The 26,299-nt window shown below is 41.7% G+C and overlaps 1 protein-coding gene across 4 annotated transcripts in view; it reads right to left on the bottom strand.

Moving 5' to 3' along the window:
• Positions 1-26,055, bottom strand: part of MTRF1 (mitochondrial translation release factor 1) — a 36,089-nt gene extending 10,034 nt beyond the window's left edge. The window contains exons 1-8 of one of the 4 annotated variants that reach the window (XM_017343503.3): positions 25,914-26,055; positions 23,351-23,509; positions 20,701-21,126; positions 19,140-19,231; positions 17,321-17,402; positions 16,646-16,753; positions 8,149-8,321; positions 3,445-3,562 (exon numbers count right to left, since the gene is read on the bottom strand). In XM_017343503.3, coding sequence (XP_017198992.2) covers positions 3,445-3,562; positions 8,149-8,321; positions 16,646-16,753; positions 17,321-17,402; positions 19,140-19,231; positions 20,701-21,118 — 991 coding nt within the window. In that variant the 5' untranslated portion in view covers positions 21,119-21,126; positions 23,351-23,509; positions 25,914-26,055. Of the gene's footprint in view, positions 1-3,444; positions 3,563-8,148; positions 8,322-16,645; positions 16,754-17,320; positions 17,403-19,139; positions 19,232-20,700; positions 21,127-21,675; positions 23,065-23,122; positions 23,623-25,913 lie in introns of those variants that run through there. The other 3 variants (XM_051850025.2, XM_051850026.2, XM_017343504.3) reach the window with 3 other exon arrangements.
• Between the last annotated feature and the right edge of the window lie 244 nt (positions 26,056-26,299).

The following is a 26,299-nucleotide window of genomic DNA, read 5'->3' on the forward strand; positions in this document are numbered from 1 at the left end:
TCTGATGAGCTCTCTGTTATGGCCTGGGAAAGCAATGGAAGATGGCCCAGGTCCTTGGGCCCCTGACCCACATGGGAGACCCAGAGGAAGCTCCTGGCTTTGGATCAGCTCAACTCTGGCCATTTCAGTCATTTGGGGAGTGAGGCAGCAAATGGAAGACTTCTCTTTCTGGCTCTACCTCTCTCTCTAACTCTGTCTTTCAAATAAATAAATCTTAAAAAAAAAAAAAAAGGATGATGGGAAAGATTTTAAAAATAAATTAATTGGTTTAAACAAACCTTACAAAAAATTTAAAAAAATAAACATACTTTATACAAAAACCCACTCAAGATGGATAAAAGAACTAAATCTAAGACCTGAAACCATCAAATTACTAAAGAACATTGGGGAAACTCTGCAAGACATTGGCATAGGGAAAGATTTCTTGGAAGAGACCCCAGAAGCATAGGCAATCAAAGCTAAAATTGACAAATGGGATTACATTAAGCTGAGAAGTTTTTGCACTGCAAAAGAAACACTAAGCAAAGTGAATAAACAGTTGACAGAATGGAAGAAAATATCTGCAAACCACACAACTGATAAAGGGTTAATTTCCAGAATCTATAAAGAGCTCAAGAAATTCACCAACAACAAAAGCAAAGGATTTGAACAGGCTGTTTTCAAGAGAAGAAAACCAAATAGCCAACAGACACTTGAAAAAAATGCTCAGGCTCACTAGCCATCAGGGAAATGCAAATCAAAACCACAATGAGGTTTCACCTCATCCCAGTTAGAATGGCTCTCATACCCAAATCAACAAACAACAAATGCTAGTGAGGATGTGGGGGAAAAGGTATCCTAATCCACTGTTGGTGGGTTCAACCACTGTGGAAGATACTTATGGAGATACCTCAGAAATCTGAATATAGACCTACCATATGATCCAGCCATCTCCCTCCTGGGAATTTACCCAAAGCAAAAGAAATCAGGATATTAAAGAGTTATCTGTAGGGGCTGATGCTGTGGCATAGCACGTAAAGCCGCAGCTTGCAGTGCCAGCACTCCATGTGGGTGCCGGTTCAAGACCTCACTACTCCATTTCTGATACAGCTGTTGCAGCCAACTGGGGAGTGAACCATCGGATAGAAGAACTCTCTCTCTCTGCCTTTTCTCTCTCTGTGTAACTCCTTCTTTCAAATAAATAAATAAATCTTAAAAAAAAAAAAAAAAGAAAATAAGCATCCATGTCTTATTTCAGATCTTAGAAAAACTCAGTTTTCCCCACTCAGTATGATCTTAGCTGTTGGAATGCTATATATATTGAAGTATATTCCTAATTGATTCTACCAAATGAACTCATAGAGTACTACTTGGATAAGCAGCAAATGCTATTTACCTGTTCATTATACAAAAACAGTAAAGATTAATTTTGCCAAAATACAAATATTTAAAAGAGGAAAAGAGAACCAAAATATTCACCTACCATATTAAGAAGTTAATATGTAATCTCTATAATTACTTAATCAGAAGAGCACTATTTGCCTATTATTAAAATAGCTAAAAGAATTTAAAATTGTTGTCTCTAGGAAATAGGAATTTAAGTAAGATGAGTGGGGGAGAGGTAAAATGTTCAAGGAGCTTCTGTTTGTTGACACAGGACTTTACCATTGCGCTTTTAAAGGCATATGCATGTAACATGAAAAAGGAAAGAAAAAGCAAAAAAGATTTTTTTTTGCAATCTAAAAATGATAGAAATATTTTAAATTACATTAAAGGACTACAGATCTATTTCATGGTAAATCAAAATTACCAACATTCAGCTAGCAGTTAATGCATAAGGCAACAAAAGATCCCTAGCAGTGACATATCCAATACTGGTTCTGTGTTTCACTTGTACTTAGGCTAGAGCAATTCTGGACACTCACTCCTGTTCAGCATGACCAAGGCAGTTTCTTTGAATCGGTCTGGCCACCATCTGCATACTCTGTGAGAGATACCCATCCTAACCGAAGGAGAATGTGAACACAACAGGGACCTCAGATCAACAATCCCAGTGACAACCTTTAGTGCTTTGTGTAAGGAACCACACACTACCAGAGGACTATTTCCTTTCAAATGCTAAATGGTTTTATAAGACATGAAAAAAAGTATAAAAGCAATGGATGGGCCTTTGGCACAGCACTTAAGCTGCCAGTTAGGAGGCCTATATCCCATACTGGAGTGCCTAGGTTTAAGTCCTGCTCTGTTCTAAATTCCAGATTCCTGCTAATGTGATGGCTCAAATGGTGGGTCCCTCCCACTTTTGTGTGAGACCTGGATTGAGTTCCTGGCTCTTCCACTTTTTTTATATTTTTAAATTTTTTTATTTACTTGTTACTCAGTTTTCTAACAATTTTCTCTACTCTAATCATTATATAATGAAAGTAGCCCCACTCCCTAAGTTGTCTTTTGCTTTTTTTATTTACTTGAAAGGCAGAGTTACAGAGAAAGAAGGAAAGACAGAATGTGAGAGAAAGAGAGGTCTTCTATCCGCTGGTCCGCTTCCCAAATTGCCGCAATGGCAAGGGCTGGACCAGGTAGAAGTCAGGAGCCAGAAGTTTCTTCTGGGTCTCCCATGTGGGTGGCAAGGGTCCAAGCACCCGGGCCATCCTCCACTGCCCTCCCAGGTGCACCAACAGGAAACTGGATCAGAAGTGGAACAGCCAGGACCCTAACCGGCACCTCTATGGAATGCTGGCACTGCAGGCAGCAGCTTAACCTGCTACGCCACCACACTGGCCCCCCGGCTCTTCCTCTGATCTGGCCCAGTTCCAGCCATTGCAGGCATTTCAGGGCTGAACCAGTGGATGAGAGTTTTCTGTGTCTGTCTGTACGTGAAGTGAATAAATAAATTTTAAAAATGCATATTTTAGGGGCAGGCACTGTGGTGCAGTGGGTTAACGCCCTGGCCTGAAGCTCTGGCATCCCATATGGGCACCGGTTCTAGTCCTGGCTGATCCTCTTCCAGTCCAGCTCTCTGCTACAGCCTGGGAAAGCAGCGGAGGATGGCCCAAGACCTTGGGCCCCTGCACTTTCGTGGGAGACCAGGAAGAAGCTCCTGGCTCCTGGCTTCAGATCGGTGCAGCTCCGGCTGTTGCAGCCATCTGGGGAGTGAACCAGTGGATGGAAGTCCTTTCTCTCTGTTTCTACCTCTCTCTGTAACTCTGTCTTTCAAATAAATAAAATAAATCTTCAAAAAAAAGAGCCAAAAATGCATATTAAAAATAAGCACCTGACTCCTGGCTTCTGATCAGCCTAGCTCCAGTTGTTGCAGCCGTTTGGGGAATGAGCCAGTGGATGGAAGACCTCTCTCTCTCTCTCTGCCTTTATTTCTGCCTCAGTGTAACTCTGCCTTTCAAATGAATAAATAAATCTTAAAAAAAAAAAAAAAAGAAAGAAAGTACAAATGCAAAGGGACTTCCTTACCTGTGGGGATATGGACAAGTCTGACAGCACTGTCTGTTGTATTAACATGCTGCCCTCCTGCTCCTTTGGCTCGAAATGTATCTATTCGCAAATCTTTGGGATCCACTTTCACATCTACCTAGAACAAAAGGCGCAGCATAAGTAAATTCTGCACTCCATGAATACATTAATACTAAATTCAGTCCAAACTCTTTCAAATAAACGGCCAAAGAGGAGAGAGAACTAACACTAAAGAAAGAACTATAAACTCTATTCCTGTAGGATTATGAGACCATTGGGTTAAGTAATCTTTCATAAGGTTCATCATTCACTATCCCCCAGTTAGATTAAATATAACATACAAACTACATTAAAAAATACATCAGAGAGTATGTATGTTTATTACTGTTGATTCTTACTATTTCTGGAACCACTATTTGCAAGTTTACCTACTCATGAAATTTATTTGAATGTCTTAAACCAGTATCTATGGCGTTTTGACTGTCACTTGCAGAACATTGAGAAATTTGAGTTGCTCTACATTGGTATATTCCTAGCTGAAATTGGACAAGGTGACATTCCGCCTTTCTGTTTCAGCCCACTTACAGAGGTGACCAAGGAATAGAGATGTAAAGGACAGGACCATGTAGTTGAAGATACCCCAGCTCGCAGTGGGTGTTTGAAGTGGTGTTTAGGATGCTGCTAAGGATACCAGCACCTGTCTGGGAATGAGTCCCAGCTCTGCTTCTAGTTCTGGGCTCCTGTCAATGCATACCCTGAGAGGCAACAGGTGATGGCTCAAGTACTTGAGTCCCTATCACTCACCTGGGAGATTCAGATTGAATTCCAGGCTCCAGGCTTTGGCCTGGCCTAGCCCTAACTGCTGGGACCATGTCGGGAGTGAACTACTGGGTAGAAAAATATCTCTCTGTCCCTTTCTCTCTCTCTTTCTCCCTTTCAAATAAATGAAAATAAATATAAAGTAAAAAAGAAGCTCCATCTATGGGGCCAGTTGAATGGGGTTTGAATCCCAACTGGTATCTGTGGGGCAGCCTGAGGCAAGTTACTTGATACTTCTGAGCTTCATTTTCTCTTTTGTAAACAAACCCATCTACCAGGATGGGTTATTTTTGGGATATGAAACAAGATTATAATCTATGTGAGATATGTGTATATATAAACATTGATTTACTAAATACTGAACCGTTACTCCTAACATTGACGTAGCAAATACTAAACCACTGCTCCTAAATGGTTCAGTATTCTTAGAGGGATCTTCAAAAAGTTCATAATGTATCATGAAAAACTATGCATGAATTTCAAAATTTTTATGTACCAAAATCAACATATTTTCATTTCATTTTCCATGAATTTTTTGAAATACCATCATATACCACTTAGTTGGTTGTTCTTTTGTAGGTTTCCTCTAAAATGACTAATATACAATGGATAAACAGATTATACAGCTTTTGTTAAAATATACTTGTGTTGGCTACCTTAAAATTTCAATTAACACTTAACAAGATTAAGAGGAACTTACATTTTTTTGTGGGTACAGTATATGAAGTAATTATATATACCAATGTACATACTTAGTGAAATAGGCCAGTCACAAAGGGACAAATACCATGTGTTCTCTTTGATCTGTGATAATTAATAGAGTACCTAAAAAGAAATCTGTAGTAGTGAAATTGACACTTTGAAAAGCATGGCCAGTGCCGTGGCTCACTAGGCTAATCCTCCACCTTGCGGTGCCAGCACACCAGGTTCTAGTCCTGGTCAGGGCGCTAGATTTTGTCCCGGTTGCCCCTCTTCCAGGCCAGCTCTCTGCTGTGGCCAGGGAGTGCAGTGGAGGATGGCCCAAGTGCTTGGGCCCTGCACCCCATGGGAGACCAGGAGAAGCACCTGGCTCCTGGCTTTGGATCAGTGCGGTGCGCCGGCTGCGGCGGCCATTGGAGGGTGAACCAACGGCAAAAGGAAGACCTTTCTCTCTGTCTCTCTCTCTCTCACTGCTCTCTCACTGTCCACTCTGCCTGTCAAAAAAAAAAAAAGGCAATGACTTAAACAGCCCTTGTCTTAACTGTAGAGGAACAGGTTTTTTTGTTTTCTTCTTGATACTATCTGTTGAACTCTTTACTTAACACAGAGTTAATCATATGTGTATAAAATCAACTGAAAATAGATCTCAAAAAAATAAGAGTGGGAGTAAGAGAGGGAGGAGGAAGTTTGTAACTGTAAAGCTGTACAGTTCTGCATACATTATTATGGACTTACTTCTAAGGGTACAGCTTAAAAACTTGTCACGGGACCACAAATCCTATTAAGCTGGGTAATATAAATACCATCTTAAGTGTTAAATTGATCACATTAAGTGTTAAAGTGAACATATAGATAGGATTAAGTATTAAACGGATTACATAAATAGATCAAGTGTCTGGTAATAATAATAGATAGAATTTAAAAGGAGAGAATATTCCAACAAGGGAAGCAATCCACACAGCAGACTCATAGAATAACAATCACTTTCAATTGCACTCTGACTTCAGAATCAGCCCTTAAGGCATTCTGGTCTGGCTGAAAAGCCCATGAGAGAATTTCAGGCATGGAAAGCCAAACCACTATGGCAAAAAAATGCGTTAAATAACGTATTTCTGTAAGTGAGACCCCAGAGGAAAGAAGTGGCCCTCAAAGAAGGACGTACTTTTCTCTGAAGGGAGGAAAAGAACTTCCATTTTGCTTATAGCCTAGTCTAAATACTGATGGAGATTGTGGATTCAAAAGGCTTCCATAGCCTTGACAGCTCATGTCAAGAGCCTCGGGTAATCACTGACATCATACATAAGAGTGTTAATTGTTAAATTAACAACAGGAGTCACTGTGCACTAACTTCCCATGCATGACCTCTGTCCTCAATGAGCTGTATTATAAGAATTAACTGTAAAACTTATTCTCAAACTGTGTGTGTGTGTGTGCGTGTGTGTGCACGCACATCATTGCAACCATGTGGGGAGTGAACCAGCAGATATAAGGTCTCTCTCTCAATGTCTCTCCCTTTCTCTCTCTGTCACTCTGCCTTTCAAATAAATAAAAATGAATCTTTAAAAGATAAAGAAAAAAAGACTTTTTACTCTAATTGAAAAGAAATATAAATAAAAAATACAAGCAGTTGGGGGGGGGAGAAGCCTATGTTATATTTGAACTGGTAATAATAATAATAATAATATGAAACAGTGATTTAAAAATATGTATTTCCAAGCTCTGTTCACTGAGTCTGTAAGAATGGATACCCCAGGGCTGGCATACTGGTACAGCCCATAAAGCTACCTACCACCTGCATGCCGGCATCCCAGTTGGGCACCGGTTCAAGTCCCAGATGCTCCACTTCCAATCCAGCTCCTGCTAAAGGCCTAGGGAAAGCAATGGAAAATGGCCCAAGTACTTGGGCCCCTGCCACCCACATGGGAGATCTGGAAGAAGCTCTTGGCTCCTAGCTTTGGCTGGCTCAGCCCAGGCTGTAGTGGCCATCTGGGGAAGGAACTAGTAGATGGAAGATCTCTCTCTCTCTCTTTCTCTCTCTCTCTCTCCCTCTCTTTCTGTAACTCTTTCAAATGAATAAATCAAAAATCAGGGGAAAAAAAAGAATGGATACTCCAGTAATAGGAGCATATCTACCCAAATCTTGATTTTTGTGTATGTCGCACACCATAAAGACCTGACTGACTCCAGATTTGAGACAAGATAGTACAAGATGACCTGAGAAACTAATTGAACCAAAAAATCAAGACTCAAAGAGTAATGGGGTCATTTCAAGAGGACAAAAGAGGTACACTAAAAAGCCTACTAAGAGTCAAATTTGGAATTATTTGAATGTCAGCAAGAATAATGATTACAGCACACTGAATTATAACATTAATCTGAATCTCAAGGTCAGTACATAAAACTTGATTCATCAGTTTACACTGAGATCCAGCAAAAGACAAAGAAAGTAGGCAGAAGGAGGTAGGAAAGAGAAGGCAGTAGAATGTCAATAAATTTTTGAATGACACAAATAGAAACTATGAATGAGAGGTGGTTGGGAATAGGATATATGTACCCTAGAGAATACTCAGTAATTACCAAGGAAAAAACATACTTTTACAATGGAGATAATTGTGTAGTCTCCATCTTAATTAAATGATCAAACTAAACCTCACTCAAAGTGGGACAATCTGGCATACATGCTTTCTGATAAGATGCAACATGACTATGACTGCACCTATAATCTATTCTTGAATTAAATGTGTAACCATAGAGGCTGGCACTGTGGAGGAGTGGGCTAGGCCTCCGCCTGTGGTGCCAGCATCCCATTTGGGCACCAGTTCATGTCCTAGATACTCCTCTTAAAATCCAGCTCTCTGTTATACCTGGGAAAGCAGTGGAAGATGGCCCAAGTGGTTGGGCCCCCACATCCACATCAGAGACCTGGAAGAAGTTCCTGGCTCCTGGCTTCGGTTTGGCCCAGCTCCAACTGTTGCGACCATTTGGGAAGAGGGCCAGCAGATGAAAGACCTTTCTCTCTGTCTCTCCCTCTATTTCTATCTCTCAATTAAAGAAAGAATAGTAATAATAATAAAAATCTAATCTGTGATCATAAAAAACAACAGCAGATTTTTCTAGGAGGTAAGTTGTCTCAGCACAATACCCATTTTCATAGAGGGAGATTTCAAGGCGTCGTTGTAGAGTTACCTCATCCGGTTGAGGAAGGACGATGACGGACATGGTCCCTGTGTGAATACGCTGCATCCTTGATGACAGGCCCACCTCAGGGATTCGCTGAACTCGGTGAATCCCACCTTCATACTTCAAATGCTTATAGACACTGTCACCAGAAATTCGAGCGGCTGCATGATGTAATCCACCTAGGGAAAAAATCCAGAAACAGTAATGAATTCTACTTCCAGAGGGATTGAAATCCTAAATGTCTCTAACCTAAAGCCTGAAAGTGAGTAGATAGCCTGAGATACAAAACTACATTATCCAAATGTTCATGAATCAATATGTAAAAGAAAACATAACAAAATACTAGTTCTGGTTATCTCTGTGGAATAGAATAACAGGTTTTTTTTTTTTTTTTAAAGATTTATTTATTTGAATGTCAGAGTTACAGAGGAGAAAGAGGAAGAGACAGAGAGAGAGAGAGAGAGAGAGAGAGAGAGAGAGAGAGATCTTCCATCCACTGGCTCACTCCCCAAATGGCCATAATAGCCAGGCCTGGGCCAGGCCAAAGCCAGGAGCCAGGAGCTTCCTCCAGGTCTCCCACATGGATGCAGGGGCCAAGCACTTGAGCCATTTCCGTTGCTTTCCCAGCTGCATTAGCAGGGACCTGGATTGGAAGTGGAGCAGCCAGGATTTCAACCAGTCCCCATATGGGATGCCAGTGGTGCAGACAGTGAATTAACCCACTATACCACAGCGCTGATGCGAGAATAACAGATTTTTTTAAATGTTACTTTCTGGGGCCGGCGCCGTGGCTCAATAGGCTAATCCTCCACCTTGCGGCGCCGGCACACCGGGTTCTAGTCCCGGTTGGGGCGCCGGATTCTGTCCCGGTTGCCCCTCTTCCAGGCCAGCTCTCTGCTATGGCCAGGGAGTGCAGTGGAGGATGGCCCAGGTGCTTGGGCCCTGCACCCCATGGGAGACCAGGAAAAGCACCTGGCTCCTGGCTCCTGCCATCGGATCAGCACGGTGCGCCGGCTGCAGCGGCGGCCATTGGAGTGAACCAACGGCAAAAGGAAGACCTTTCTCTCTCTGTCTCTCTCTCTCACTGTCCACTCTGCCTGTCAAAAAAAAAATAAAATAAAATAAAAAAATAAATAAATAAATGTTACTTTCTTTATTTTTATGTTGTTGTTGTCTGTTTGGTTCTAAATTTCCTATAATGAGGGGCTGGCACTGCGGCGTAGTGGGTAAAGCCGCCACCTGCAGTGACAGCATCCCATATGGGCACCAGTTCAAGTCCTGGCTGCTCCACTTCTGATCCAGCTCTCTGCTATGACCTGGGAAAGTCCTTGGGGCCCTGCACCCATGTGGGAGACCCGGAAGAAGCTCCTGGCTCCTGGCTTAGGATCAGCGCAGCTCCAGCCATTGCAGCTGATTGGGGAGTGAACCAGTAGATGAAAGACCTCTCTCTCTCTCTCCCTCTGCTTCTCTGTGTAACTCTTTCAAGTAAAATAAATAAATCTTAAAAAAATTAAAAAATAAAAAATAAATTTTCTATAATGAACAAGTTCTATTATAGTCAAGAAAAAAAAATACTAGGTCCTTTTCTGCATTGAACCACCCTGTGCAATCTTGGGCCATATAAAAAAAAATGCTCAAAAACACAATACTGTCATAACATTGAATACTTCTATAGGTTCTTTGAAGTTTTCAAGAATTTGTTGAAAGTTAGCTCTTGCTTAACTGGAATAGAATGATTATCGCTGAAAATTCTTAATGCCTATATTACCTTTTTCTTAGGTAATATGTTTCAAACAAACTTTTTGAATGATACAATAATATACAGATAGAGAAAATCATAAGAATCAAACATGATTTTGTGATAACCACTCTGGTCAAGATAAAGAAATTTGCCCACCCCACAAACCCTCCCATAGTGCCCTTTCCAGTCATAATTCCTCCCTTCCCCATGAATAATCATTATGTTAACTTTTATTTTTTTCCTTATTATAATTTTATTACCTAAAAAAATTTGATTTCCTTTTTCCCCAGGAAATAATTTCATTGCTATGCTACAATGCCATATGTCCCTTTGGGGAGGCTGAAAGAAAGATTAGTAGTATAAAGTGCTTTTTGGCAGTGTACCACAGTCTTTCTTCAAGAGACTCATCTCCCCCTTCATTCAAGGGGTTTTGGGTTTGTAAACAGGCTCAAGTCTGGGAACTGAGAGGCAGTGGCTCTGATCTTATGACTTAGGTTTGACTTTTGTTCACTTGACCTAGAACTTTTCTCTTATCAGACCAAATAAGAAATTAGGAGATTTTCTATATATTTTACTTCTAGCAATACCACGATCAACATTGTAAGTTTGCAAAAGTCAGACTATTGCGATTGCTGCGTTGACTCTGATGTCCAACACAGCAACAGTGTACCTCTCACTTTGGCAGTTGAGTGCTGCCATCCTGGGATCCAATTACTCTCATTGCTCTTAGGTTTTCCCATTCACTATAAGCTCTGACCTTTAGAAGAGTGACCACTGAGCTCTATAATAATGTTAGGGGCTCCCCTCAATTTACTCTTCACAGTCAGGGTAAAAGGTATGACTTCTGGACATATAAAATTAACCATCACCGTGAATCAACTGACTTAATTTAAGTGACCTCTTGAATTCAACTGCTGGGTAGAGAATAACAAAACATAATTATAACCAACTCAGTCTGTTGGGAATGGGGAGACAATGCAATAGATTCCTTAGAATCTCTCTCTTTTTTTTTTTTTTTTTTGAACTGTTATTTTTTTTTAGGATTTAATTTATTTATTTGAAAGTCAGAGTTACACAAAGAGAGGAGAGGCAGAGAGAAAGGTCTTACATCCGATGGTTTACTCCCCAATTGGCCGCAACAGCCAGCGCTGCGTCAATGCAAAGCCAGGTCTCCCACGCGAATGCTTTTACTGCTTTCCCAGGCCATAGCAGAGAGCTGGATCAGAAGAGGAGCAGCCGGGTCTCGAACCGGTGCCCATATGGGATGCCAGAGCTTCAGGCCAGGGCGTTATTCCGCTGCACCACAGTCCCAGCCCCAAGGAATCTCTTTAACTCCAAAAATATTTCAATCATTAGATAACAGGTTTACAGAATAATTGTATCAGATATATACTATTAAGAGCCAAAACCCTCCACTGATTCCACAAAGAGTTTCTTGTAATCATTTAGTTTGGACTGTTTACATAATGGCTGAGTATTGTCTCTGTTCCTTAATCACAAAACCACAAGACTCAGGCCGGCGCCACGGCTCACTAGGCTAATCCTCCGCCTAGCGGCGCCGGCACACCAGGTTCTAGTCCCAGTCGGGGCGCCGGATTCTGTCCCGGTTGCCCCTCTTCCAGGCCAGCTCTCTGCTGTGGCCAGGGAGTGCAGTGGAGGATGGCCCAAGTGCTTGGGCCCTGCACCCCATGGGAGACCAGGAAAAGCACCTGGCTCCTGGCTCCTGCCATCGGATCAGCGCGGTGCGCCGGCCGCAGCGCGCCGGCCGCGGCGGCCATTGGAGGGTGAACCAAGGGCAAAGGAAGACCTTTCTCTCTGTCTCTCTCTCTCACTGTCCACTCTGCCTGTCCAAAAAAAAAAAAAAAAAAAAAAAAAACCACAAGACTCAAAGTTGTGTCATAGATGAATTTTTGCATGCAAGTAAGCCTCAGCTTTCAGTGCTGTGTGAATTTCTGTGGATACCTGTAATTTCTTCTCTATTGCAACTAATATTAAAATGAAAAAATAATATATATGTAAATACCTATTTTAGTAAGGTAGAGACTTTTTTCCTTTTTTCTATTTCAGTCTTTACTTATCAACATGGTTTCCTTCTCCTAATTAGTAATAGCCAAAAATAATCAATATTTTACAAGTTGTGGGCCAGCGCTGTGGCACAGTGGGTTAAAGCATTGGCCTGGGCTGGCGCCGCGGTTAACTAAGCTAATCCTCCACCTGCAGCGCTGGCACTGGTTGGGGTGCCTGTTCTTTTCTGGTTGCTCCTCTTCCAGTCCAGCTCTCTGCTATGGCCCAGGAAGGCAGTGGAAGATGGCCCAAGTGCTTGGGCCCTGCACCCGCATGGGAGACCAGGAGGAAGCACCTGACTCCTGGCTTCGGATCAGTGCAGCGCACTGGCCATGGTGGCCATTTCGGGGGTGAACCAACGGAAGGAAGACCTTTCTCTTTGTCTCTCTCTCTCACTGTCTAACTCTGCCTATAAAAAAAAAAAAAAAAAAAAAAAAACCACTGGCCTGAAACTCCGGCATCCCATATGGGGGCCGGTTCTAGTCCCAGCTGATCCTCTTCAGATCCAGCTCTCTGCTATGGCCTGGGAAAGCAGTACAAGATGGCCCAAATGCTTGGGCCCCTGCACCCATGTGAGAGACCCAGAAGAAGCTCCTGGCTCCTGGCTTTGGATCGGCGCAGCTCCAGCTGTTGCAGCCATCTGGGGAGTGAACCAGCGGATAGAAGACCTCTCTCTCTCTCTCTGTCTCTACCTCTCTCTGTAACTCTGTATTTCAAATAAATAAAATAAATCTTTAAAAAAAAAGTTGTTTTATAATTTCAATGAAGAGATGTTTATGCTTAGTCTTTCATTTTAAAGACAATCAAGTGAAATATTTTAAAGGTCTCTTTTTAAAAAATAATTTTTGGGCCAGCATTGTGACTCATCATGTTAAGTCGCCTCCTGCAATGCTGGCATACCATAGGGCGCTGGTTCAAGTTCCGACTACTACACTTCTGATCTAGCACCCTGCTCATTTGCCTGGGAAAGCAGCAGAAAGATGGCTCCAAGTCTTGGGAAACCTGGATGAAGCTCCTGGTTTAGGCCTGGCCCAGTCCTAGCTGTTGTAGCATTTGGGAAGTGAATCAGAGGATGGAAGAACTCTTTCTGTGTAACTCTGCCTTTCAAATAAATAAAATAAATCTTTTAAAAAAATCTTACTTTTACTTTTTAAAATATTATTTTATTTTGCTAGTGAACCAGTGTATCTGAAAGTCTCTCTACTATTGTTTATGCTGTTCTACAAACCTAGAACACAATCTTTCTTTCTGTTATTAAGCTCATGACCCTTTTATTCCTTCTTTTTAAAAGAAAAATATTTGAAAGCCAGAGTGACAGAGAGATGGAGAGAGAGAGTTATCTTCCATCTGTTTGTTCAATCACCAAATGGCTGCAACAGAGGGGCCTGGTCCAGGAGGTAGCCAGGAGCCTAGAACACCATGCAGGTCTCCCACATGGGTGGAAGTACTTGGGCCATCATCTATTGCTTTCCAGGTGCATTAGCAGTGAGCTGGATTGGAAACGGAGCAGCTGGGATTTGAACTTGCACTTCCATAGGATACCAGCAGCTTAAGCTGATGCACCACAATTCCAGCCCTATTTTATTCTTGAAGATTCTATTCAAATGCATATTTCAGAAGTCACTAATGACATTCTCCTCTATTCTCTCTTTTATAATATTGTTGATTATATTCTTGAAATTCTCTCCTTTGCTTCCATAAAAATATACTGTCCTCATCCTTTTTATTCTTATCTGACTTGTTTTTCTTTATCAACTGGTCTATCATTCTAAATTTGGCCATTCTCCAGGGCTTGGTGCCCTAAATGTTCCCTCTTCTATTCACTCGCTCTCCCAAAATCAGATATTACCTCTGTGCTAATAGCTATCAAGTCTCTCCTGAATTCTGTTCTCTCACAAAAGCTCTAGTTATACAACATAAAAATTTACTTAGTATTCCTAAATGGATGCTCAATATAACCTCAGTCTTAATAATTCAAAAAACACCCATCATTATTCTTCCCAAATGGGCTCTACATTCCCACTTCCATTCCATTCATGAATGAATATCACAATCCTCTCAGCTAGAAAGATCAGAATCCCTGTGGCTCATCTCCCGTGTGCCATAACAGGTTAATGGGATGTAGTATAGCTCTGGACTAAACAGATTTCAGTTTAATCCCAGGATTGCCATTACTTATTGTGTGAACTTAGATTAGTTGCTTACTCTCTGAGCCTAGATTCTGATCTGTAAAATGAGATTAATAATATCCATTTCACAAGGTTATAAGGATATATAGGACACACTGAGCAAGCAACAGCCCCGTTGGTATCTAGTTATCAAACTTTGCCCATTCATCCTTTGAAAGTTTTTTTCACATGTATCTCTACTCTGAATGCTTAGTCACGCCTGGATTGTTCTAACCACCTCTTTGCAGTCTCTCGTAAATCTAGCCTCTTTAATCTATCCTTCATACTGATGTCAAAGTAATCTTCCTAAAAAATATATTGTAGCAGGCCGGCACCGCAGCTCACTTGACTAATCCTCCGCCTGCGGTGCTGGCACCCAGGGTTCTAGTCACGGTAGGGGCGCCGGATTCTGTTCCGGTTGCTCCTCTTCCAGTCCAGCTCTCTGCTGTGGCCAGGGAGGGCAGCAGAGGATGGCCCAGGTGCTTGGGCCCCGCACCCGCATGGGAGACCAGGAGGAAGCACCTGGCTCCTGGCTTCGGATCAGTGCAACAAGCGGGCAGTGGTGGCCATTTGGGGGATGAACCAACGGAAGGAAGACCTTTTTCTCTGTCTCTCTCTCACACTAACTCTGCCTGTAAAAAAAAATATTGTAGCAAATAATATTCAGATTCATAAAATCTTCAATAATTCTTTATACCTTTTCAATCAAAGCTTGTTCAACATTTTTTTTTTCTTTTTAAGATTTATTTATTTATTGGAAAGGCAGAGTTACAGAGAGGCAGAGAGAGAGAGAGAGATGTTTTTCTATCCACTGGTTCACTCCCCAAATGGCTGCAACAGCCAGAGCTAGACCGATCTGAAGCCAGGAGCCAGGAGCTCCTCTTGTGTCTCCCACATAGGTGCAGGGGCCTAAGGACTTGGGCCATCTTCTACTATTTGAAAGAGTTACACAGAGAGAGAATGAGAGGCAGAGAGAGAGAGAGAGAGAGAGAGAGAGAGAGAGAGGTCTTCCATCTGATAGTTCACTCCCCAATTGGCCACAATGGCCAGAGCTGTGCTGATCTGAAGCTGGAAGCCAGGAGCTTTCTCCAGGTCTCCCATCCAAGTGCAGGGGCCCAAGAACTTGGGCCATCTTCTATTACTTTCCCAGGCCATAGCAGAGTGCTGGATTGGAAGTGGAGCAGCCAGGACTTGAACTGGCGCCCATATGGGATGCCAGCTCTGCAGGCAGTGGCTTTACCCCTTATGCCACAGTGCTGGCCCCGCAATACTTTTCAAGGCAAAATAAATATCTATCTTCCAAAAGAGAATTTTCTCTAATTCCTTCCTAGGAGTATGCTACCCTTTTTTTTTTTTTTACTCTCTTCCCCTAGCTAAGAACTCTACTATAGTAGACCATTGTGATTGTTGAGCCTATGTCACAGTGTTTAGCAAATACAGACCAAATATTTTTAAATGGGACAACAGAGGCAGATGTTTAGTCTAGTAGTGAAGATGTCAGTTTAAAGGCCCATGTCCTGTATCAGAGTACCAGAGTTCAGTACCCAGCTTCTGTTCTTGACTCCAGCTTCCTAATGATGCAGACTCTGGGAGGCAGTGGTGATGGCTCAAGTAACAGCTCCTGCAACCCATGTGGGAGACATATACTGAGCTTCTGGCTCCCAGGTTTGGAGTAACACACCCTTGGTTGCTTCAGGCATTTGGGGATTGAACTAGTTGATGAGAGTTCTGCCTGTTTGTCTCACTGCCTCAAAAACAAACAAAGAAAAAAACAAAACAAAACAAAACGAGACTCTGGGTGGGCATTTGATGCAGTAGTTAAGACAACTGGATCCCATACTGGAATCCATGGGTTCAAGTCTTGGCTCTGTTTCTGATCCAGCTTCCTGCTAACACGCACCCTAGGCAGCAGATGGCTCAAGAAGCTGGGTCCCTATCACCTATGTAGGAGACCTGGATTGAGCTCTAGGCTCCTGGCTTCAGCCTGTCCAAGTCCCAGCTGTTGCAGGGCATTAGGGAAATGAACCAGTGGATGGAAGATCTCTGTCTCTGAAATAAATTCTTTAAATAAATAAGTAAATTTTTTTCTAAAAAAAAAATGGCACAACATTGGGTTCAGCGCTGTGGCATAGCAGGTAAAGCCGCCACCTGCAGTGCCAGCATCCCATATGGGCGCCGGTTCTAGCACTGGCTGTTCCACTTCTAAGCCAGCTCTCTGCTATGGCCTCGGAAAGCAGTAGAAGATGGCCCAGGTCCTTGGGCCCCTGCACCCACATAGGAGACCTGGAAGAAGCTCCTGGCTTTGGATTGGTGCAGTTCTGGCCGTTGTGGCCATTTGGGGAGTGAACCAGTGAATGGAAGACCTCTCTTTCTCTCTCCCTGCCTCTCCTTCTCTCTCAGTGTAACTCTAACTTTCAAATAAATAAATAAATCTTTAAAAAAAAAAAAAGGCACAACATGGTTTTAATCAACATCAAAGGTAAAATACTTTTCAACATCTTTTATGGACACAATCCACATATATGCCTACCATATTCTGCTGGTGTATAATTCAGAAGTTCAAATTTCCAATGTTTATAACATGAATAGTTTTGGTACATGTCAAATATTTCTCGGGTAAACTGTTGGCAGATATCACCTAAAAGAAAACAGAAAAAATACTCAGTTGGCAGAAATTTCTAAGTGCACCATCCTCAGATACAGGCCCCTTAGGAAATGAGGAGTAACTATTATCTGAAGTTACATACACTTGATGGACTTTTAAAATCACACTGATATCAAATCAAGGTAAAAATTGAGTATTTGCAGGCTGGTGCTGTGGCAAAGTAGGTAAAGCAGCCACCTGCAGTGCCAGCATCCCATATGGGCACCGGTTCAAGTCCCGGCTATTCCACTTCCAATCCAGTTCTCTGCTATAGTCTGGGAAAGCAGTGGAAAATGGCCCAAGTCTTTGGGCCACTGCACTCACATGGGAGACCTGGAAGAAGCTCCAGGCTCCTGGCTTCGGATCAGCCCAGCTCCGGCCATTGCAGCCATCTGGGGAGTTGTAGCCATCTGGCCATCTAGTGGATGGAAGACCTCTCTCTTTCTCTCTCTGACTCTGTAACTCTGCCTTTCAAATAAATAATAAATAAATCTTTAAAATTTAAAAAATTTTTAAAATCAAGTATTTTTAGATCATTTACGATAAAATTATTTGATTGACCTCCAGTAGTTCTTCCAGATATCACCTCTAAAATAACATCATTTTTGTCATATTTCTCCTTTGGCACTAGATTCTGGAAAAGCTGGAAAAGAAAAAAAAATCAATGTTGATGTATGCATTTTCTTCAGTGTACTATTGTTATTTCAACTTAAGAGAAAGCTTTCAAAATATTTTTAAAAATTAGTTAGGAACAAAATCATATAGTAAGTACCCCAGTGAGATTAGTCTTAAAATGCTATAATAAGTAAATCTAATTAGGCCTAAACTAGGTTATGAATTCATATTAACAATGAGGTTATTTTTCAGGGTATTTTCTAAAATACTATCAGAATATCTTAATTTTCTAAAATGCAGAAGTTTAGATCAAAGTGCAGAGTGTCTGCCTCTTATAATTAGTTTTGAACAGTAGCTTCTTTCATCTGAGTGAAGCAAGGCTTTGAAAGACTTCATTTGAAGAAGATGAAGACTTTTCCATGTGACTGCACATCCTCCCCGCCACACATGAAAGCAGGCACCACGTCAAGCCGTGCTTTCTCAGCAGAGCCCCTCATTTTTAAAAGACTGTGTTCAAGACTCCAAAAAAGGTTCAAATAGGTTTCCAACCATGACCAGAAAAATAAATTAAAAAAAGCTTCCTTCAGTGGAGGATGGCCCAAGTGCTTGGGCCCTGCACCCGCATGGGAAACCAGGAGGAAGCACCTGGCTCCTGGCTTCAGATTGGCGCACCAGCTGTAGCAGCCATTTGGGGAGTGAACCAATGGAAAATGAAGACCTGTCTCTCTCACTGTCTCACTGTCTAACTCTGCCTGTCAAAAAAAAAAAAAAAAAAAAAAAAAAGCTTCCTAACAAAGGAATCAACTTTCCCATTGGGAAGAAAAGGGAATCATTTTCATTATTACTAAAAGGTTTTTCCTCTTGGGAAGAAAAGGGAATCATTTTCATTATTACTAAAAGGTTTTTCAAGTACCTTTATGACATGGCTCCCCCTATTACCAATTTCTGAAATATTCCATCTCTGCTAGAAATTATATCGTCTGTGGGAGAAAATATTAGACTAAGAGTCAGATATCTTATTTCTGTCTTTGCTTAACTGGTTAAATTCACGATAAAAATAATTGATATCTCTGCTTCAGCCCTCTAACCCCTCAAGAAGTCCCTCTCCTGGATACCAAGAGTAAGAATATTGAAGGTAGAAGGAAGGCAAATAGGACAGAGGGAAATACGTAATAAGTACTGAGCTCTTCATTGTCTTTATAGAGAAATCGCCCACTGAGCTAGAAAGAAGACCCCAGAATTTCCCACTTAGACGTCTAGAAGACAGCAACTAGGCTGATGCAGTATCACGAACCTTGAGAGACCTCAGTATGCCAGACACTTACTAGTACAAGCTAACGACTTGTGTTAACCAACTGCCTCTGCACCACTGGTTTCAACCCATTCTACCCAGAGTGTGTATTTTCAATCCTTAATGAACAAAATCACCATGAACCCAGATACCCCAACCCTTCTAACACTTAAAATACATTGACTATTCTCTATGTCCAATCAATTTTTTCACTAGCATGTAAGTAAATTGCCTGGGAAATTAATAGACTCAGCTTTGAAATTTGATTTGGAGGGGAGGGTGGTCTTTTATTCTTTGAAAGAACAATATCTTCAGTCTCATTCTGCAACCAATCACAGTACAAAATCCAACTTAATCACGTATTATAAATAACCCTTAAGAAGCCAAGATTTGGAAAGCATCAAAGTTAGTCTAGCAAGAACAGCTTTCCTTTATTTTAACACTGTTCAGATTGGTGTATTTCCTAAAACATACCTCAGAGTATAACATGTTGAGTTTTTCATCAATGGTTTGCCTTTCTTCCAGTGCAAGCGCTTGTAACTGCTTTTCATCTTGTGTATTTAGACCTAAAAATCAGTAAGAGTAAAGTTTTTAAATGATTACAGAGAAACTCTTAAACAGCCAACTCAGTGTTGCCTAGTAATTTTTATTTTAGTTGGGAAGGCAACAAATACATAGGAGTCTTCAAAATGTTCATAGAAAATGTGTATAATGAAAAAACAGTGCCTGGATTTCAAAAATTTTTTGCAACAAAATAAATGTACCTTTTAATTCAGTTATTCCATTAACTTTTTGAAGTGCCCCTGTATTTGGTAAGTATGTCTAAAAAGCTCATTGTAAAAACCATATGATCTTGTTCCTCAAAGCCTCTGATTTGAATGTTCAGAATTATAGAAAGTAAATAATTAATCAGACAGATTTCAAAAGGATTCAGTAATTAAATTTAAACCCAAATAGGGGCCAGCGCTGTGGTGTAGCGGTTCGAGTCCGGGCTGCTACACTTCCGATCCAGCTCTCTGCTATGGCCTGGGAAAGCAGTACAAGATGGCCCAAGTCCTTGGGCCCCTGCACCCACATGGGAGACCCAGAAGAAGCTCCTGGTTCCTGGCTTCGGATCAGTACAGCTCTGGCCGTTGCAGCCAATTGGGGAGTGAACCAGTGGATGGAAGACCTCTCTCTCTCTCTCCTCTCTCTGTAAATCTTTCAAATAAAATAAATAAATCTTAAAAAATATACATATAGTTACTTTGACCATTCAAATGCAAAAATATTTGCAAAGTAATGTAGTTAGCTTAGTGCTTGGCATACAGTACGATATAATAAGTGTAACTATTATGATTACCATAGAAAAGCAGAACTGTACAGCTAGCAGAGTCTTCAGAAATTATCTACTCCAGGGCCCATGTGGTGCTGCAGCTTATGATACCGGCACCCCATATCAGAGTGCCAGTGTGAGTCCTGGCTGCTCTGTTTCTGCGCCAGCTTCCTGCTGACACTCCCGGGAAGGCAGCAGAAGGTGGCTCACGTGCCTGGGCCCCTACCTCCCATGTGGGAGACCAGGATGGAGTTCCTGGCTTTTTGCTTTGGCCTGGTTCAGACCCGGCTGTTGTAGCCATTTGGGTAGTGACCCAGTGGATGGAAGTGCTCTCTTGCTCACTCACTCTCTCATTCTGGCTTTCAAATAAACAAATAAATATTTAAAAAAAAATCTACTCCAATTTGATAATCTTATACATTGCTACGTCTCTGGTATGTAAAGCGGCATCCAATAAAGATCTGTTCAATAAACAAAAGCTTCTAAAAAGGCTAATATCAAATCTCCCAGACCCTGAGAACTTCCTGGGACGTACTATAAGAAGCCTGTCACTTAATAGCTGATCTTTAGTGCCTGAAGTATCTCAAAGACCCTGAGAACACAATCCTGTCCTTTCCAAGTATTGAGCTTATTACTTGGAGGCTTTTAAAAATACTGAGTCCGATTAAACTTTAATTTAGAAAAGCAATCCTATATTACACAAATATATCTTTTACTTACTTTTACACATTGATTCCAATTCTTCAATTGCTTGTTGCGCTTCCAGTATTTCTTGGTATATGGCTGCAAGCGGTGCCAACTCAGCATGTCTTCGGGTCAAGGACTTTCGGCCTCCATCATTCACAGAGATCCGCTGCAAACACTCATCAAGTGTTTGGTACTCCTTATTCAGGTCCTCCATATATTTCTGTAGTGCTTTGTGTTTCAAAAGTATTTGGGTGTCTCTATGACAGTATCTCCTCGACCAATTTTTCTTGAACAGCTGATGGAGAATGTGAATTCTGTTTTGTCTAAAAACCCACAGCTTTGTATCCAGATGTTTCTGTCTAAATTGATGAGAATAGAGATGGACGTGACACTGGGAGAAACCACTAACATATGGATGTCTAAAAAGCCAAACATACAGGTGACGATTCATCTCAGCATCTGAAATACAATAAGTACAGTCTGAGAAAATCAACTCTAAAGATACATGGCATCACAAAACAGGAAGGAGCTTCAAAAAATCTTATTTAGTTCACCACCTCGGCCACTTCCAAACTCAATAGCCCACAAAAAGAAGATGCCTGGCCCCATCACAGCTGTGTAGCCATCTGGGACGTGGACCAGGAGATGGAACATCTCTTTCTGTCTCTCTCCTCGGCTCCACTTTTCTGTCACTCTGCCTTTCAAATAAATATTTTTTAAAAGCACTGCTTTCTATCCACCCAAAAGATATAATTAATTAAGACAAATGAGTAAAACTAGCAAATATACCAATAGGTTGGGTTAAATCAGCTATATACTAGAAAGCATGCCGAATCTGGAGAGTATGTAAATAAGCATTTGAAAGCTACAAAGCAATCATGCAAACGTTACATGGTTCACAGTCATAGTGCTCTAAAGGTTGAAGGAAACACTGACTAATATCTAATTCTTCATGGGTATCTAGATGTCTGAGGAAGGTAGGTAACTTTACCATAACCATTCACTCACTGGATAAAGGCAGACCTGGCAGTAGAATGCAGAATGCCTGTTTTAAGCTCAGTGCTTTTCCTTCTCAGTTCTGGAACCAGTTTTCAAAGGTACTTCCCTTTTAGCCTAAAGATCCTAAAGGAAGGAAACTTCAAATACTAGTAGACCAAGAAAGGCGGTCTTAAGAAAAAGGACAATGATGAAAATTATATTAAGTCAAAACACAGTGTAAAACAGTAAAATCTCAATTGTGTTTTCAAAAGTTCTACAATATATGGTATGTATCCTTAAAAAGTATGTAGTTTTAAAAAACTAAAAAGGAACATATCAAATGTTAAATTGCTCTCTAGCAATGGGATACCTTTTGTCTACTTCATATTTTTCAACTTTCCCAAATCTACAGAGATAGCATGTATTACCTTTTTTTAAGATCTATTTTATTTATTTGAAAGAGAGTTACAGAGGGAAGTAGAGACACAGAGACATCTTCCATCTGCTGGTTCACTTCCCACATGGCCACAACAGCTGGAGCTGAGCCAATCTGAAGCCAGGAGCTCCTTCTGGGTCCCAACATGGGCACAGAGTCCAAGTACTTGGGCCATCCTCCACTGCTTTCCCAAGCACATTAGCAGGGAGCCGAATCAGAAGTGGAGCAGCCAGGACTCGAACTGGCACCCATATGGGATGCCGGCACTGTAGGCCAGGGCTGTAACCTGCTGCATCACAGCACCAGTCCCAGCACATATTGCTTTCATAAAAAGAATTAAAAAGGTACTTTAAAAATTACAGGCTAGGCAGTATTGGTTGTGTGCGATAATGTAATAATTATCTGTTCTCTTCCCTTTCAACAGAAATAATCAAGAGCTAACAAAAGCACACAATAGTTTTATTGATAAATGGAAAAAAAAAAGGTGTTCTAGGAAAAATACATTGTCCCTAAAATCCTGCAGTTCAAGTTGAAACAAGGGTCAAAATTTATTAGAATCAACCTTTACTGTCTCCGATCTTCCTATTATGCAAGGAGATACACTCATATATTAGTTCATTTGATCCCTAAATCTGCTGGGTATTATCATTCAGAATGATCTCTATAATATCCAAAGTTTTCAAGGTTCTACTGACAGATTAAACATACTGAATCACATTTGCAAACGGTCTGTGGAAGAAAGCATCAAAGCCCAGCAGCTACAAATGTTAACGCACCAGCAAAAGTTTCTTTGTTCTTTACAATTAGACTCAAGCTCATCATGGAAAGTGTATCCATTTGAGAGCTGACAGAACAAAGGGATGCAAACTGATTTTTGTTACAATACTTCTAGATAAGATTTCCATCTTGGGAACAGCGGTATAACTTTTCAAGGTCATGAACACCAACATTTAGAAACAAAACAAGACGTTTATTCTCTAGAGTTATCTATATCTGAGAACACCAAAAACTTTCCATCATCCATCACAGTACCAGTATTACCCTGATATTTTAGGAACAATTCTCATCGTGGCTACGTCTGAAGCGACGCTAAGCCGGCGCACCAGCCGCACGTGCAATTCATTCTATAACTCAGTATATATGGAGCGATTACACAAGGAAGCAACACGGCAGTGGAGGGCAAATGGGTAAAGAAAAAAAGTCCTCTTCAGATCAGGAAAGAATTGTAAGTACCTAAGAAAAAGAAGAAAGGAGGTTAGCTTTCCTTACTGAGGTCGGAACCTTCCGTGGCACCCAAACATTGCAGCCCGAGACGCTCTAGGTCACTGTCACTTCCTGATCCACTACTTCCGGATTACCACTTGCTTCCGGCTCCTCACCCGTCCCGACCTTTCTCCTGAGTAGTTGCGGGTGTGCCATTGCGATGCGCTAAAATGAGAAAAATGATAAGGAGAGAAAGAAATTTTTGTGAGACTGCCACCTGCCATATTTTCCAGAGCGGGAGCCCAGGGTATGAGTTGAGATGGTGGGAGGGACAGAGGGACCTAGAAAGGAATAAACCACAACTCCTTGTAATTCTTACCAAGGAATCCTGGGAGTTGTAGTTTATCCTGCCACAGGCACCCTCATCGCCACTCCCACCTGAACCAAAGGTGGAGTTTTGGTTTTCACAGTCACAGGTAAACTAAGAAGGTGCATTTCCTTGGATCTGATTAAGAGATCAAGATTTACAACACACGAGTATTATGGATAAAATTACTAGACTTCCTTTCTATATTAGGAACCCCTAAAGCAGTGTTTTTTTTTTTTTTTAATTAATTTATTTATTTGAAAGGCAGAGTTACAGAGGCAGAGGCAGAGAGAGAGGTCTTCCATTCACTGGTTCACTCCCTAAGTGGCCACAAGGGCCAGAGCTGAGCTTATCTGAAGCCAGGAGCTTCTTCCAGGTCTCCCACATGGGTGCAGGGCCATCTTGTACTGCTTTCCCAGGCCATAGCAGAGAGCTGGATCAGAAGAGAAGCAGCCAGGACTCGAAATGGTGCCTATATGGGGTGCTGGCACTGCAGGTGGCGGCTTTACCCACTACCAGCCCCTAAAGCAGCGGCTTTTAAAAATGAGAACCCCCTTTCCATCATACCAGAATTCAGGAGATTATGGTAACTGCTTGTAGTTTCAGCTTCCATTGCTTGAGAAACTAATGAACAAGAGAGACTATAAAGCGGTATGGAGGGGCTAGCGCTGTGGCATAGTAGGCTAATCCTCTGTCTGCTGCAGGACATGCCATTTGGCTACCAGTTCCTGTCCCTGCTGCTCAACTTACTTTCTCTGCTCTGGCCTGGGAAAGCAGAAGAAGAGGGCCCAAGTGCTGCGGTCCCTGAACCCACGTGGGTGACCTGGGGTAAGCTCCTGGCTCCAGATGGGCCCAGCCCCGCTCCTTGGCCATTTGGGAAGAGAATCAGCTGATGGAAAACTTTTCTCTCTGTCTCTCCCTCTCTCTATCTGTAACACTACTTCTCAAATAAATAAATAAAATCCTTAAAAATAAATAAAGGCCATAATAGAACGCAAAAATAAGTTAGTGGTTCTATAGGTAATATTGCATGCATATGTGAAATTTATAGGTTGTAAGCCCCCGTTTAAATAGTTTAAAAGCCATTCAATCACAGGAAAATGCAGATATATTGCCTTACTTTGAATATTCCAGTGTAATATTGGTTATCACATTTACAAGTCATTTGTTCTCTTTGCTTTCTGCCTAAAAAGCAAAGGCAAAAATACCCCAAGGGGAGGTTAAGGCTTCCATCCAGTTTCCTGCTAATGTATCTTGGGGGGCAGGAAATGATGGCTTAAGTGCTTGGGCCCCCAACACCCACATGGGAGACCTGAATGGAGTTAGTAAAATAAAACTCTAACAAAAACTTTAAAAGTATAACCCATATTACTGACTTAAAATATTTTCTTGAACAAGTTTTATTTATTTATTTATTTTTATTTGACAGAGTTAGACAATGAGAGAGACAGAGAGAAAGGTCTTCTTTTTTCTGTTGGTTCACCCAAATGGCCACTACAGTTGGCGCTGCGCCGATCCAAAGCCAGGAGCCAGGTGCTTCTCCTGGTCTCCCATGCGGGAGCAGGGGCCCAAGCACTTGGGCCATCCTCCACTGTACTCCCAGGTCACAGCAGAGATCTGGACTTGAAGAGGAGCAACCGGGACTAGAACCTGGTGCCCATATGGGATGCTGGCGCCGCAGGCAGAGGATTAACCAAGTAAGCCATGGTGCCGGCCCCAAATAAGTGTTTTCTTAAGTTATGATCATATACTTAATAGGAGAATTAGCCATAAACACGAAATAATACCTAACATTTATGAGTATTACCTAGTCAAGGTATCGGCTATCTGCTTTGTAGTAGATAATATTCTAAATTACTTAATTTTTAAAATTTATTTCATTGATTTGAAAGGCAGAGTCACAGCGAGGCAGAAGCAGAGAGAGAGCGAGAGAGAGAGAGAGAGAGAGCTACCATTCACTGGTCCACTCCCCAAATGGCCACAAGGGTCAGAGCTGGGCCAATCCAAGGCCAGGAGCTTCTTCTGGGTCTCCTGTGCAAGTGCAGGGACCCATACACTTGGGCCATCTTCTACTGCTTTCCCAGGCCATAGCAGAGAGCTGGATCAGAATAGGAACAGCTGAAACTAGAACCGGCACCCATACAGGATGCTGACACTGCAGGTAGTAGCTTTACCCACTGTGCCATAGCACCGGTTCCAATTACTTAATTCTAGTAATTCATTTAATTCTCATGCCCTCAACCCCTCCCCCTAAATGCTTACTTTTGCAGAGGAGAGGAGAAAAAGGCATGGAGAACTTAAGTAATTTGTCCAAAGTAGAAGACTTAGTAAGTACTGGAGCACAGATGCAAGCCAGGCAATCTATCTCGGTGATCTATGGCTCTTGAGCTTGCTGCAGTGGTCCCTCCCCTTAAAAGAAGAAAAGAAAACTTTCAATTATTCATTCACTGTCATATGAAACACCAGTTATGTGCTATTGAGTGCTCAAGGTATGAGGATTTGGCATTGAACAGAAAAGACAAAAATCTTTGATCACATGGAACCCCTGTTCCAGAAGGGAACAATTCCAAAGAGTCCATGTAGGAGGCTACTTCAAAAAGTTTGTCTAGAATTAAAAATAAGTTTAACCACTGGCATTGTGGTGTAAT

The sequence above is a fragment of the Oryctolagus cuniculus genome, chromosome 9 (assembly GCF_964237555.1).
Source record: "Oryctolagus cuniculus chromosome 9, mOryCun1.1, whole genome shotgun sequence".
Lineage (NCBI taxonomy): Eukaryota > Metazoa > Chordata > Mammalia > Lagomorpha > Leporidae > Oryctolagus > Oryctolagus cuniculus.